This window comes from Pholcus phalangioides, unplaced genomic scaffold (genome assembly GCF_987345545.1).
Source record: "Pholcus phalangioides strain wild (caught in Gottingen) unplaced genomic scaffold, Ppha-v1.0 ptg000021l_1, whole genome shotgun sequence".
NCBI lineage: Eukaryota > Metazoa > Arthropoda > Arachnida > Araneae > Pholcidae > Pholcus > Pholcus phalangioides.
The window spans coordinates 7,022,834-7,037,125 of record NW_028301614.1 but is presented as its reverse complement, the minus strand read 5'-3'; the positions used below and the strand labels follow the sequence as shown (position 1 = coordinate 7,037,125).

Sequence of the window (14,292 nt, the reverse complement as noted above, 5' to 3'; positions counted from 1 at the left end):
AGGTGCCTACAAACTAGTGAAAAGTTTTCGTCGTTTTTCGCGCACCGAGTAAGACGCCATTAAGAATATTTCATGTTTTTATAAAAGGGTGGTTGATGACGTAAGCATCATCCAAACCCTTCTTCCCCCCCCCCCGGTCATCATCGATGCACAGCAAACATTGAATTTTACGACACCGACCAGTTTGACAAATCCGAGTTAAAAAAACCAAAAATTTCAATTTATAATCCAAAAAATAGTACAAAGATAACCGAGCATACAACTCGTACGATAATTTCTATTTCACCGACATTTTTTTTTTTTTCAGTTCACCGACAATCGTTAATAAAAGTCAATCGAAGCAGATAATTAGAAAACAACAACAACAAAAAAAGGAACTAACGGTCTTCACGACCGCTCACCGACGAATTCCAATCTGCTCAAAAATCAAGACAATTTTTACGACAATTTTCCAACGTCACAATATCACTAAAATTTCCATTAAAAATACAAATGAGCAAAATAATCAAGAATCAAGGCGAATAAGCACGTGCAACGGGATGTCACGGGTCTGGATTACATGAATACGTGTAAATATCATAAAAAAAAAATAAAAAAACAATGATCAACATGATTTCTCCAACATGCAAATAATGTCATAATTATGTTTCTCAAACTTGTAACTAATGTCAAAATATCGGAAACGTCTACTGATTTCCCGCCGCGAAGTCGTGCGTGGACACCCAGCTGTCGAAATCGAACATTCTTGCGAATTCGTCCAGGTTCGGTTCCGGCAGGGGATTCATGTTGAGGTCGTTGCCAAAGTCCATGTTCAGCGAATTGCCGAATCCCAATCCGAAATCGTGAAGCCACGGATCGACGAATCTCTGGCCGTTCAGCGGCATCTCGTCCCGCAGGTGATCGCCGTCGCCTTCCCCGACGTCGCTGGGGACGTTGTTGCCGACGACGTCGTCGTTCCTGAAGGAGCTGACCTCGATCGGGCAGACGCTGTCGGCCAGGGAGCTGGCACCGAAATCCGAGAAATGGGAGGAAGCCATTTCGGGGCCGTTGTCGGTGAGGAAACCGCCACCGAATTCGAAGTACGTCTTCTTGCCCTGAGGGACGTCGTAATCGACGTCCTTCTCTTCTTTGACGTCCGCGAACGACGGCTCGAAATCGAAGTACCTGGAATGCAGAGACGTCGGCTTCCGGTCGCGGGCAGCGGGACGCGACTCTTTCTGACGTTTGGTGGACTTCTTGGCGCGCTTATTCGACTTCTCTGTCTTCACTTTGGACTTCTCTGTCTTCACTTTGGACTTCTCTGTCTTCACTTTCGTCTTCTCCTGTTTTACGACTGAGACGTCTGGCTTCACGGCTTCCTCGCTCTTGGTGTCAAGGGTCGGCACTTTACCCTCGTGAATATTTCCGGCTTCTTTGGAAGAGACGGCGACGTCTTCGATGATTTCGACTTCGTTGTCGACGACAGGTAGAGCGTCGTCCGGGACCAGCGTCAGTTCATGTTTTACCACGATCGGGATCTTTTCGGGCTTTTCTTTCTCCTCCTTGGTGACGACTGCTTTATCAGTCACGTGCACGTCGTTCGGCGAGGTTTGTCCGACTTCACAGGGATCCTTCTTCCTTTCGACAGTAAAGGGATTTTCGATTTTGATTTTCTCCTCCTTCTCTTCCTCTTCGACGTCAACAAATCCAACCTGAGAGCTGTCGTAGTCGTCGTCACCGCATGCAGTCGGAAATGCTCCATCGTCGTGGCGGCTCACGTATCCGTGGTCGAGCTCGGCTGGTGACTGGACGGGGGGCATCATCAGTGCGATGTCCCAGGCGGCATCGGGACATAAAATGGTCCAATTCTGAGTAGGTTTATCCTCTTTCTTCTCTTCTTCATCCTTCTCGTACACGTGGGCAGGATTACCTGACGATTCTGGAACCAACTTGGTCGATCCACGATCCTCCTTCTCTTCGGAAAGTTGTTCCTCTGGTAAATCCTCGACGAACACGGCCTCTGAACAATCCTCCATCTTCTCTCTATGCAGCCTCATACTCTGTAAGTAGTCCCCGAGGTAGGGTTTGGTTTCGTCCCTCCGATTCCAGTCCACGTTCTCAACTTCTGCGGGTATCTCGCACAATGTGGAGACTGGTAATGTAGGTATAACAAGTTCCTGCGCACGGTCGGCGTACGTGTAGGTCACCGACGCGTCGTTTTCCTTTTTTGCCTCTCCTTTGTAAAAGGCGTGGAAAATGTTCTCGTTCATCAGATAATCGTAGGTTCGCTTTTCCGTTATGTCTTGTTTCCTGCGTCTTGACCGAGTAAGTCTCGGGGGTATCTCCGGAGTGAAAACGTCCGCCATCGACGTATTCTTGCTCATGTTGTTCCGACCCCTTTTAGCTTCCTTCGGGCTGGTGTCGTGATGTGTCTTACTCGAGCCCAGATCGAACAGAGGCAAGTCGAGAGTCGATCCTCTGCTGTTTTCGGTCGAAGATGGTGGCAGCTCGGTGCACCTCGACATGGAGTACGCCGTTTCCTGCTCAAGCACGCGGTCTGACGTCTCGGCGTAGTTCACGTACCGGGTCTTGCGCAAGCCCATGACCTTCCGCTTTGCGCGCTCGAACTCGAGGTCCCTCTTCTCGATCTCCCTGCGTACCCGCTTTGGTTTGCTGGATTGATCGACGGTGATCAGCTGCAAAGCTGCAACAAAACAAAAAGCATATCAATATGGCTCACTGACCATCCACTCTTCTTCACGTACGGATGCACGAACATGAAAAAGGTACACGGACCACGAAAGCAAATCCCATCGGTACAGATGATACTTACTATCTATAGATTTACTGGCCGCCCTAGGAGACTTGCGTTCACCCACTGCTTTCGGAGGACCTGTGAAGAAAACAAAATATAACGTCTAAACAACTTGTATTATGAACATCTCCTCAACAACATCTATGTGCTGCGCGGCAGTTCACCTACAAGAACAATCAATAAAAACTCAATGCTCATCATAAAAATTACGATAATAATCGTTGAAATATATACAAATTTTTCATGAATTTGCATACTTTGCTTTGGCTGCTCCACGGTGCTTGCCGATAGATGAGAGTCTCTTCGTCGACTGATAGGAGTCGCGGGCCTGCAGCTACCATAAGCCATTGATCGGTCTCGTGGTGGACTGTAAACCATAAACATTTTCTCAGCCGCTTCTACGGGAAAATGTACATATTACATTGGGGAAAATAAACAGAATCACATCGAGAACTCATTAATCGCTGATTCACGTACATTTGTGTGTGTGTGTGTTACTATCGGGCACACAACCCTTGCTCATCGGAATGAAGCATATTTACGGCGGGGAGGCGGCAGTGCTTACCGGGTTATAGCCCAGCGTGGCAAGTTCAGTGGGGGGACGGTAAATTTAAGGAATGAGTGGTCAAGAAAATTAATGTAAAATTTGTATAATCCGAGGGCGGTAAACCCATAAATTCACCTCTATCTGGGGGGGTGGGGGGACTAGTTCAGTAAGTAATCAAACGAGTGACCTGGGGGGGGGGGGGTTGCAAGCATATCAGTGGTCAAATGAGTGGCCTGGAGAGCAAGGAACTATGACAATGAGCGACCAAATGGGTGACCTGGAAAGCAAGGGACCAGGTCAGTGAGCGACTAAAATTCACTTAGCAAATATGCAACCGACGGCTATCCTTCAGAGATATTGAGGTTCTAGACATTAAAGGAGAACAATCACCACTGAAATAATTTTGAAAAAAAAAAAAATCGGCATGAATTCAACATTATACTCTCAATGACATCAGAGGCGTATGACCAGTGCCCTTCCCTCCAAGCCGTCCAAAAAAAACAGAAATAATATTCAACATTTTAGTGAAAAATTAAAATATCGAAAGAAAATACCCTTCATATGCTACATTAACCAATTTCTGTTGAAATTTAAATTCTATTTTGAAAGGTGATAACTCAAAACGTCAAAGTGTTTCGAACCTGTGGGTCCTCGTCATGAGTTTTATGCAGGAAATTTTGATATCTGGGTTTAATTCTGGGAGTGCTCTCGGGCCCATTCTATAAATTTCTGTGAGTGCTCGAACACTCTGTCATTTTGTAACTCCTCTTTGGTCATGAGACCAAAGTATAATCATTAGTCCACCAGAGGGGTGGGGTCTCAAATGCAACATGGCCTTCAAGCCAGTCTAGAATCTCCCTCCCCACTCCTTAAATTGGTGGGCTGGTATTTCCAGCCCACTTTAAATTTAAAAAAATATATTAATATCAAATCTTCATTTCGTAAGGCCCCAAGACCGGGTGGGCTCATGCGATAAGATGGCCCTGGTTTTATGATCATTTCTGATAAATTCCACAAGTATTCTCGGGTTGGAAGGGTTAATTCTTCACGTATGAAATTTTTTGTCATTGCTTTCTGCGACCCCCTCAGCCACCTGTCATGACTCGCTTAATACTCGTTTTAACCCGCGTGATTCCCCCGCCCCTCTAAAATATTCCAGTACCACAAGGGGGGGAGGGCATACAGCCCCAGATTAAGAGAAACTGCTCTCGATTTCATACACCCGTGACGCTCTTGTGACGGTAATTAACTGCGGGCCGTCCTTGAGAGCGCAATGCAAATGTTGGGAACCTTTGCATGCGTTTATCAACCGTTATTATCTCGCGTCACATTTAAACCTACAGTTGTACTTCAATGCCAAATTTGAATTGCTATTGTAATAACAAGGTAATTGGCATTCCTGAAATAAACTTTCTTAAAAATTCTAAAATGATATTTGAACTTTAAAATAATTTAGTCATTTTCGTTTGAAATTTGTCGCGGCACACCGGTTTAAAAACAATGCAGTATAGAGTTGTAAGCCCATCGCTAGAAAAATCCGGCCCGAAAGACATGACTAACACAAAGAATAGTTCAACGCACACTAATACCTGTATACACAATGATTACGATATTGTATCCAATAAAAGATTCAGATCAGATTTTATATCAAACATCGAAACACGAGCCATTTTTGTTGTTCAGTATTTACCTTTTTTCGGAGACCTTGTTAAAACCTTCAATCTGCGAATGATGTCGAACCACTCTGTTGAAAATAAAATAGTCAAGTTGAAACATTCGTCATGGTAAACGGGCGAAAAATTGAAAAAACAAGAACAGGCATACTCCACTGTAAATCAGCAGATATACGTGTCGGATGAAACATGCGTAAGACGTGTAAATTATAGACATGAGGCTTAAAATACATATTGCATGACTTGAAATTGATCTCAACTGTAGGCATAATTTAACAGTTATAGCTAGATCTTTTTGCATGCCCACCACGATAAATGGTTTGCCAGATAGGTTTGAGACATGGGTAGATTAACTTACAGTGGGTGTTTTCAGAGGCGTATTTGCAGGGCGGGGATTGTTGGGTTTATTGTGAGAGGTTTATAGTACAGGCGGTAAGCTCGGAGAAGCGACAAATTCGAAGTATGGGTGGAAACTGGAATGGAAAAAGACCGAAAAATTTGCGTAGCTCACGAGCGGCAAAAGTATAAATCCGCCTCTGGGTGTCTTCAACCCTTAGCACTGTCTGCTTACCATCATCACAAGAAGAGTGACCATATAGCAATTCAGTGACCATAAAGAAAACGTTATGCCCATAGCCCCCCTCCCCCACAAGGGTGGAGCTTACAGGTCTCCAGCCCTGGGGCCCGGGACGATTAGCATCATTTTTTGCATCATAATAATATAAACTGAATTTATCTCTCACCTTTCTTCATGACGAACTGGAAATGCACCTCGTTGTCCGGTTTGTCGATCTGTACTATGTTCTTGTGTTTCCTCATGGCGCAGGCCAACCTGTGCTTCGCTTTAACCACCCCCTTGTTTTCTCCTTCTTTCCATAAGTTCTTTAGTTTCGACCACAGCTGAAAAAAATATACGGAGATACATATTACTGATAGAATATTGCATTTCCAATGATGGAGAATAGGACACGGCAACTGGCTCGATTCGAAAACACCAAAAATACTCACGATGCTGACGATGGCGTCGTTAACGGTCCAACAGGCCTTGGATCCGTGTATGCGGCTCATCGAGAAAGTACAATCATCTTCGTTGATCCATCGCAGGTGCGGGTTGAGATCGTCCTGCACCAAGTGTGGGAGCAGGAAGCCCTCTACGAGAAGAGTTCGCTGCCGAGAACATTCCTGTCGACGTAGAGAATGGGGTGAAATATCAGTGGAGTAAATACTTGGTTGCCGTTTATGACCATAGAAAAAAGACTTTATAACTCGGACGTTGACCAGAGCATTCAAGACTAGACACCGACTTTTGAATGACCTCGGGTTCACTCAATTGACTGAAATTTGTGTCCTCGTCCAGGACATCTAAGGCAAATACAGTCAAACCTATCTACAGTAAATTAAAGCTCCATGAACCCGTAGTATTATGATCGGTTCCATTCAAAACCGTACAATGCAAGGAAGGTGCCCAAATTGACAGGTTTTGCTGAAGCTATACTCTACTTTGAATGCATATTGTCTAAGGGTCCTCAAGGTACCCTAAAATAAGGACCCTCGAACTAATTTAATTCTCTTTGTTATGTCTTACCTCGCACTTTTTTGTAACTGCAGATGCACATGCATGATTAGGGGCAGGGTCACAACTAAGGCAGTCGTTGATTCGAGAGGCATACTTCCAGTTAGAAGTATCCAAATAACGCGTGCAGTGCTCAAGATAAGTCATTCATGTTGCAAAATGTTTTTTATAATTAGTTGATTATTAGTAAGTATTAGTTGATTAGTAAATGTTTTGTATGTCATGCTTTGTATAATTAGTAAAATGCCATACGCCCTGTTAACTATGCATGTATATATTTTTCCATTTCCCTCCCCCCTTGTAACTCAGAATTTTCTCCGGCACGACCACGCCCTGCAGGGCGTGGAGTACGACCAACTCGAGCTTTATGTCGCATAAGCGACAAGGCCTGGTCGTGCTCGGTCCGTTATCTTCTGTAGCCACTATCTCAAATTTGCCTTCTATCTATCAGCTCGAAGCTCCAGAAACCGTCAGTCAGGCGAGACAGGTACATTGTTAAATATACACCGTGTCCGGATTAAATGTTCCCGATTTGAAACATCGATTAAAATTTAGTAATGTCACGTAGGGAGACGACTTTAGAAAAATTTGGCTGTGTCCAACTCCGTGAGTTTTGACAACAAATTTTCTGGAAGAGCCATTAGGTTACGTACGCTGCCATGTTTAGAGAGAATAAAGAGAAAAATGATGTACACACATATATAAGAGAAGACGCAGGTTGTTCTGAGGGTATGTTAGTTCTCATGGATGGTGAACCCGATTTCCTCTCTAAAATCATTTTTTAAGATGAAGCAACATTCCATGCACCCAACATGGTTATTGCACGATTGTCGAATTTGGGACAGAAAATCCTCATTCAGTTTCTGAAGTACAAGAAAAGAATCGGGAAATCAAGGTGTGGGTGCATGCTTTCACGCAAAACGGTCATTGGGCTATTATTCATCTGGGCAACAAACGGAGCTTATGTGGAATGCACTGACTTTTTTTACAAAACTTTATGGGTGTTGCTTTCGATTTATATACTTTTGTCATCCTTTCCAACCTCTAGTAAAGTGTGGAAACTGGGACATTTGATACGGACACCCTGTATTTTCTGGCAGCTTTTATGAGAATGCCGAGTCTATATAGATACGGCTACTGGTTCGAGTGAAATCCTCCTAAATCTGAAAAATAAATAATATAATGGGGGCAGTCGTTGAAAAGCCTTTACCATCATTTTCAGTCAATTGGGGACACGAATAAACAAGGAACGAATCTTGAGACAACTGCACTTGGCATTCCGTAATAATACGCTCGAACGATGCTATCTTGTCGTTTTTACGCGAAGAAATGCCCCGAACTGGGCGACATCGTGGTGTGTAAGCCCTTCAGGATAACGGACCTGTGTGCCTACGTGCACTTGCTTGAGTACGACAACCTCGAGGCGATGCTGACGATAGGAGAGTTGTCGAGGCGCCGGATACGCTCCGTCAACAAGTTGCTCAGGATAGGCAAAGTCGAGTACCTCGAGGTGATCCGGGTCAACGAGGACACCAGATGCGTCGACTTGTCGAAGAGCAGCGTCAGCGAAGAGGACGCCGAGCGCTGCAAGAGTGTCTATGCCAGGGCCAGGACCATCAATTCCATACTGTACCGCGTGGCGGAGGCCCTGGACTACACGCAGAAGGGCGACTTAGAAGAACTGTATCGCAGGACCGCCTGGCACCTGGACGGCAGGCGCGGTAAGACCAGCTGCCTAGACGAGTTCGTTGCCGCCATGAGCGACGGTTCCAGGCTGGACGACCTGGACATCGACGACGGGACCAGGTCCGTGCTGCTGGAGAGCATCAGGCACAAATTCGGCACCAAAAGCTGCAGGATCGGGGCAGTCATCGAGGTGACGTGCTTCGAGAAGGAAGGCATTGACGCCATCAAGGAGGCGCTGATGACCGGCAAGTCACAGGGCACGGAAGAGATGCCGGTCAGAATCAACCTGATCGCGCCGCCGTCTTTCAAAATCTCCATCACGACCCTGGACCAGCAGAAAGGGATCGACACGTTGAACAGGGCCATCGACGTAATCAAGAAGAAGATCAGGGAGTACAAGGGCGACCTTAAGATCGTGACGGCGCCGAAACTGGTCACCGACAAGGAGGAACAGGAGCTGCTGTCCAAGATGGCTGAATTGGAGCTGCAGAATCGGGAGCAATCCGGAGACGAGGACTCCGGAGGTGGCAGCACTTCCGGAGAAGCCGCAGATGCGGAAGATAACGATGACTCGAGATAATCGGTCACATTTCTAGGCATTTCGAACGTGGGTTTTGTGTATTCGGTAATTAAAAATACACGCGTCAATGTCGGTATATAAAGATTTGTACAATAATATCATTCATTCAGTTTGGTATTATCTTAGTTTTTTTTTTTTTTTTTTGTTCCGTTGCTATAGAAGTCTCGTGCACATCCCATAACAAACTTGACTGACAAGTCTCTATGCCCAAGTTCCTATGACAAGTTCCATGCACTACCGCGAGGCTGCAACAATCGATGTCAACTGCTAGGCAAGATTATCATGGGGCTACTTATACGCAAAAAAGAGAGCCCAGACCATCCATGCCTATGAATATAAATAAATTTGCTTGAGCAGCAAATTTTAATCAAATTTTCTGACCAATGTTCTTAAACTGGTCCTTGAGCTGACATCGAGTACGGATGACACACAAGTACTTGGCCGATAAGCCCTTACACTTGTTGTTGTATATGCTACCAGCCTAGTCACCAGAATCTGGGAGCTGAGGCACTGAGCCGCCTGCCCCAATACATTTTATACGGAGCTGAACCTCCCAATAAATAATGAAGAAACGATGCAACTGCAATCCTCTCTTCCTGCGTACAGGTTCGAGTCCTATGTAGTATGCGGGACGAAGTCGGCGCCTCTGACCACAGTAGCGACCGTGACAACTGGACCAAGTCCTTCAAATCATAATTTGTAGGTCAAATCAGGACTTATCACCGTATAGGAGGATTCTCCCGTGAAATCGACAAAAGTGGGCAGTACCACTTGAAGGAGAGTCCCGTCCCTTTCCAATTGTTTTAATCTCCTTGCATCTAATTATCTCACGTGAGAGTTAACCCTGAAGCTCGGGGAGCCTACAACTCTGATACAAACGGGCCTTTTTTTTTATTCAAAAAATAATAATAATCAAGCATTAGTATGAAAGACATTATTAGTAAGTGAATCGAAAAGAAAATTGACATGGTACGATCTCCGGAAAAAATAAGAACAAATTAAATGGATGCAAAACTACATGGTACAACATGGCATCATTACCAAGATGAAACTCACCGTGGACGAGACTGCCCTCTTCGAACGGGCCCTCTTCGAATGCGAAACCATTGTCTTTTTCTGCTTCAACTGTGAAATAAATATATACATACATATTATGTTACATCCAATGTGAGAATTCTGGCCAAATGCGAAATGGCCAGCCATTCCGAGAAATGCCCAGATTTCAGACATTGACCATGACACGTACACAACGTTTTATGTTAATTTTAGAACAGGTGTTCTTGACCTTTTGCGTTCCCCAGCAGGGTACGCCGATTTAAATCAAGCCTTAATAAGTTAAAAGAAATCATGTTTATATCATCACTTAATTTTTTTTAAATCATTGATTTGAATCACTGAATTTAAATTTCATTTTTTCTTGCCCTAACCTCAATAACAGTGAAGTAAAAGTAACCTAGTATGACATGCACGTTATTGAAATGTGGTAGAGTTCTTCATTAGAAGAAATGCAGAATATCCGATGAATATAGACTTGAACCTAATCCCTGGATACAGTGCAGGAAGATAGCTGTTTTATTCTAGATTAAAATGCATGAAAAAAAATTCGCGAAAAATACAGAGAGCTAAATTTAGATACAACTGCACCAAAAGTATTTGCAATGTATTGAGTCGTTACAATGGGGGCACTAGCTTTCTCCCGATTAAAAAAAAAATCAGTCTTTCTATAAAGCCTTGAATTCTGTGCTCCAATTAATGATTTAAAATAACAAAAGATGTTGTACCAACATAAATGCCATCAGACTTGGAATTTTAATACGGAAAGTCTAGAGTTTGCTGGTTTTTTTGAAAAATCTATGAAAGAAAAAAATGTGTAAATTATTCAGCAACAGTTGGGAAAAATACAGGGGGATAGATAGAAATAGAGATAGGACGAATATATTCGGCCTTTTTGCTGCATATGCGGTTCGGCCGAATAATTCTTAAGTACTCGGCCGTATATCTGTACAAATCTATGTAGGCTACATCAAACTTAATTTTAATAAATGGTATCAATTGGAAATTTCGCGTGAATTAAAAATTTACATGATAGAGGTTATGTCAGGGTGAATTTCTAGAATAAGGGAAAGCATGATACTAAAAATAGAATCCTACTGCAATAAGGTGGAAGTGTGTATGAGCATGAGTTATACCAGCACCTCCTAGTCCTAGAGATAGATCTCTACGAGGTGTTGATTATACACAAGTTCACTAACTGAAGGATGTACCCAGACAAGATACATATTGAGCTACTTAAACAAGCAAAAGGGAGCAAAAAAATTAAATGAATCGTAAATCTATCTTTCTCTCTCTCTCTCTCTCTCTAATGATACATTACTAATTCAGAGTAAAAAATAATGGTTGAAATATTTTTAATTTGATGTAAAATTGGTAACAAGAGTTGAAAAGTAAAATGATTCTCCAAATAATATCACGTTGACGCTCGTTATAACAACCCCATCGTTCCTTCGGAAATTACGTTGTATTGAAAGGTCGTTAAATCGAAAAGGAAAAACTGAGATTATTCGTAATATGGAAATATTTCGGGCTTATCCCACCGATCGTTGTAATGAAATTGTCGCTATAATAAGGGGATCGTTACAACGAGCGTCAACTGTATCATCGTTAAATTTGATTGTCAGGAACATGGCAATAAAAAATCTTTCAACTGCCAGATTTTCATATATTTATTTAAATAATTGCATAATTAAAATTCAATACATCAATCATTTAAAATTACCAATATAATTTTATTTTCAATTAAAAACAATTTTATTTGTAATCGTGATGAATTTTAAGAAAATTAATATTTGGCTGCCGAATGTTCGGTATTCGGCCAAATCATTATTCACCCCACCCTAGGCTGAAACAACACATCATAATAAAAGCATATATCAAGTGCATAAGAAACAATCTCGCCCTTAGAATATATTTTTCATTTAGTTGATGCTGAATGACCCTTTGGTTGTACATAGAGCGAATCGAGAAACCTTCCTCATATTTTACACTGAATCACCACCAAGCAGCATTTAATTTAAGCTCATGAATAAAATCACTCTACAGGAAAAATGTTAATATGGGCTCAGCGACCCCTTATCATATTGCATAAGATTTTCTTTTTTTGTGCTCCTAGTGTTTGTTCCTTATTGTTTGTTAGTTTATTCATTAACGATAAATTAAATTTGAGAGATTAGGTGAAAAAATATGCATTCTTAATGATTAACATGTGATTTAACAATGATTAACAAGATTGTTTCCAATTAATAACCAGTCAATTTAAATTTTTAAAAAACCTCAAATTTAAAAAAATCATTTAAATCAAAAAAAATCATTCAAATTAAAAAAAAAATCAGTATTTTATTTTTTAAAAAACTCATGATTTTTTCATGTCCTGTTCCCCAGACCCTCCATGTGCGAATAAAATAACGGCCACGGACCCCTTATACAGAATAATATTGAGTATGAAACAATGTTAAACAAAACAACAATAAGAGCTCAACGCTCACGAGCTCCTAGAACCTCTCCGGGGAGGGGGGGGGGGGATTCAGTGGACAACTGGTTAAGAGCCCCTGCTCTAAAGGAAATGGTTCTCACAACCGGAGGCCCCTTGTAGTACTGTTCTAAGGGGAATATTCTAAGGGGCATAGAACATTCTAATACAACAATGTTCCGTTCTGGAATATTCTAATGAAATGCAAGAGGGGGAGCCAAGACAAATGGTCAAAGGGGGCCGCAGAGTGCTGTGAAAAAATAAATTCAGATATGAAGAAATTAAGGTTTTGAGCGGAGATGAGAGACAACTTTCAGAATCCAGCGGAACTAATTTCTTAGAACCAGGGCCATCTTGAAGCACGGATCCCATCCAGCCACGGCCCAAGAACCTCGTGTTCATGAAGGGTCTCCATGATGAGCTCTGATACTATGATTCTCGAAAGTATGTTAACATGTAAGTTGTTACTTCCATCTAAGTACGAGGCCCAATAACATAATTACAGTGAAACCTGTACGAAACGTCAACAGACTGAAATAATGATCCGTTTAAGACAGATTTCCGTCTCATACAGAGTCCGTCTTGAACAGGACTCACTGTGTAATGAAGGGTTCCACAATGTTGCCCGGCGCAGTTGCCCTCCCTCGGCATTGGTCTCTGGTACAGAACAACAAACTTTTCCCGTGGAAAGTTACTACTAAACCAGACATGCACCTCGTCCATATTCCTCTCCGGAATTGCTAACGAATTGGTACATGTTGGAATGTGTGTGCTTGTGTGTAGTGAACCTTCCGTGAAATTTGTTTCTGTGTAATTTTACCGGCAATTATGCATAATTCCTAAATAAAGTTGGAAAGTCTGATAAGTGTCGAAAAATTTATATAACCTTTCTTCTCTTCATTAAACCAATTAATTATTTTTACCCGTATACATGATACACTTGCACTAAACATATTTTGCAATAAAAATTAAATTAAAATAAGTGTGAGAAGAAAGTAAAAATATTCATAACATTATCAGTCTGGTAATGTTGACTGTTCACACGTATCAACAAAACTCACCATTACCATTCAGAATGAGCATCCTGGATAATAGTCATGTTTGTTCAGCTAATCAAGTAATTAATTGACGGATTACCATATTTACCAATACGAGCTTGGGATTATACATAATCACCTTTGGATATGATAAATTCTCGATTTATAAACAAAAATTAACAAATTTGAGTTTGCCTGATTTTATTTAGTGTCCGCTATCGAGTATCTGCTAACAGGGAGTGAAATACATTAAAGTCCTATTCCACGGGACCAGGGATGAGAAAAGTGTCCGTTAACGGGAGGTGTCCACTAATGGGGAGTGTCCGTTAAGGGAGCTTCCACTGTACTGTATACCGTTGTAGGCCTGTTGTTCTCTTCGGCGAGACCGCGGAAACTTACTGTTGTTACGCTACTGTATTAGAGGTGATGGAAAATTTAGATACGGGATATGCGACAGTTACGCCATTGCCTTCGGGCAGTGGCACCTTTTTTCCATCCCGCATCCCTATCGCAATACGACTCACCTTCCCGCACCCTCTTGGAAAATTAATTTTCAATTCGCTATTTTTTTTGGTTGTCAAATAACAACCAAAAACCAAGTCAAGTTGCCAGTTATAGCTGAAAAAAATTCCAAAGGCAAGTAAAGTTACAATTCACAGCTAAAAAAAATTGTCAATGAGAATAAAGTTGCCATTTGTAGCCGAAAAAATTGCAAGGTAAGTGAAGTTACTGGTAACAGTGAAAAACATTGTCAAAGGCAAGTAGCCAGGTATAGCCAAAAAAAAAAATCATCAATCGCGGAAAACGATGGGTACTGCAGATCAAAATGTAATTGCTAATGTACTGCAGAACCAAAAACAAAAACGTACATGTTTG

The 14,292-nt window shown here is 42.2% G+C and overlaps 1 protein-coding gene across 1 annotated transcript; it reads right to left on the bottom strand.

Moving 5' to 3' along the window:
* Window positions 1-200: 200 nt before the first annotated feature.
* On the bottom strand, window positions 201-9,973 carry LOC149070552 (uncharacterized). The gene is made up of 7 exons (XM_089248998.1): window positions 9,910-9,973; window positions 6,023-6,196; window positions 5,758-5,914; window positions 5,032-5,085; window positions 3,052-3,192; window positions 2,813-2,872; window positions 201-2,683 (listed from the first exon to the last, which is right to left on the bottom strand). Exons 1-7 carry the CDS (start codon window positions 9,958-9,960, stop codon window positions 687-689), a joined length of 2,634 nt encoding a protein of 877 aa, XP_089105124.1. The 5' UTR covers window positions 9,961-9,973; the 3' UTR covers window positions 201-686.
* Window positions 9,974-14,292: the final 4,319 nt, after the last annotated feature.

What these genes read in the sequence shown, in the direction of transcription:
- LOC149070552 (XM_089248998.1), bottom strand. Translation starts at nt 9,960, where the DNA reads ATGGTTTCGCATTCGAAGAGGGCCCGTTCGAAGAGGGCAGTCTCGTCC. An exon ending in AACAAGGTCTCCGAAAAAAG is followed by an intron (nt 3,193 to 5,031) that starts GTAAATACTGAA and finishes ATTTTCCCGTAG; the next exon opens with AAGCGGCTGAGAAAATGTTT. An exon ending in CGTGGAGCAGCCAAAGCAAA is followed by an intron (nt 2,873 to 3,051) that starts GTATGCAAATTC and finishes TTTTCTTCACAG; the next exon opens with GTCCTCCGAAAGCAGTGGGT.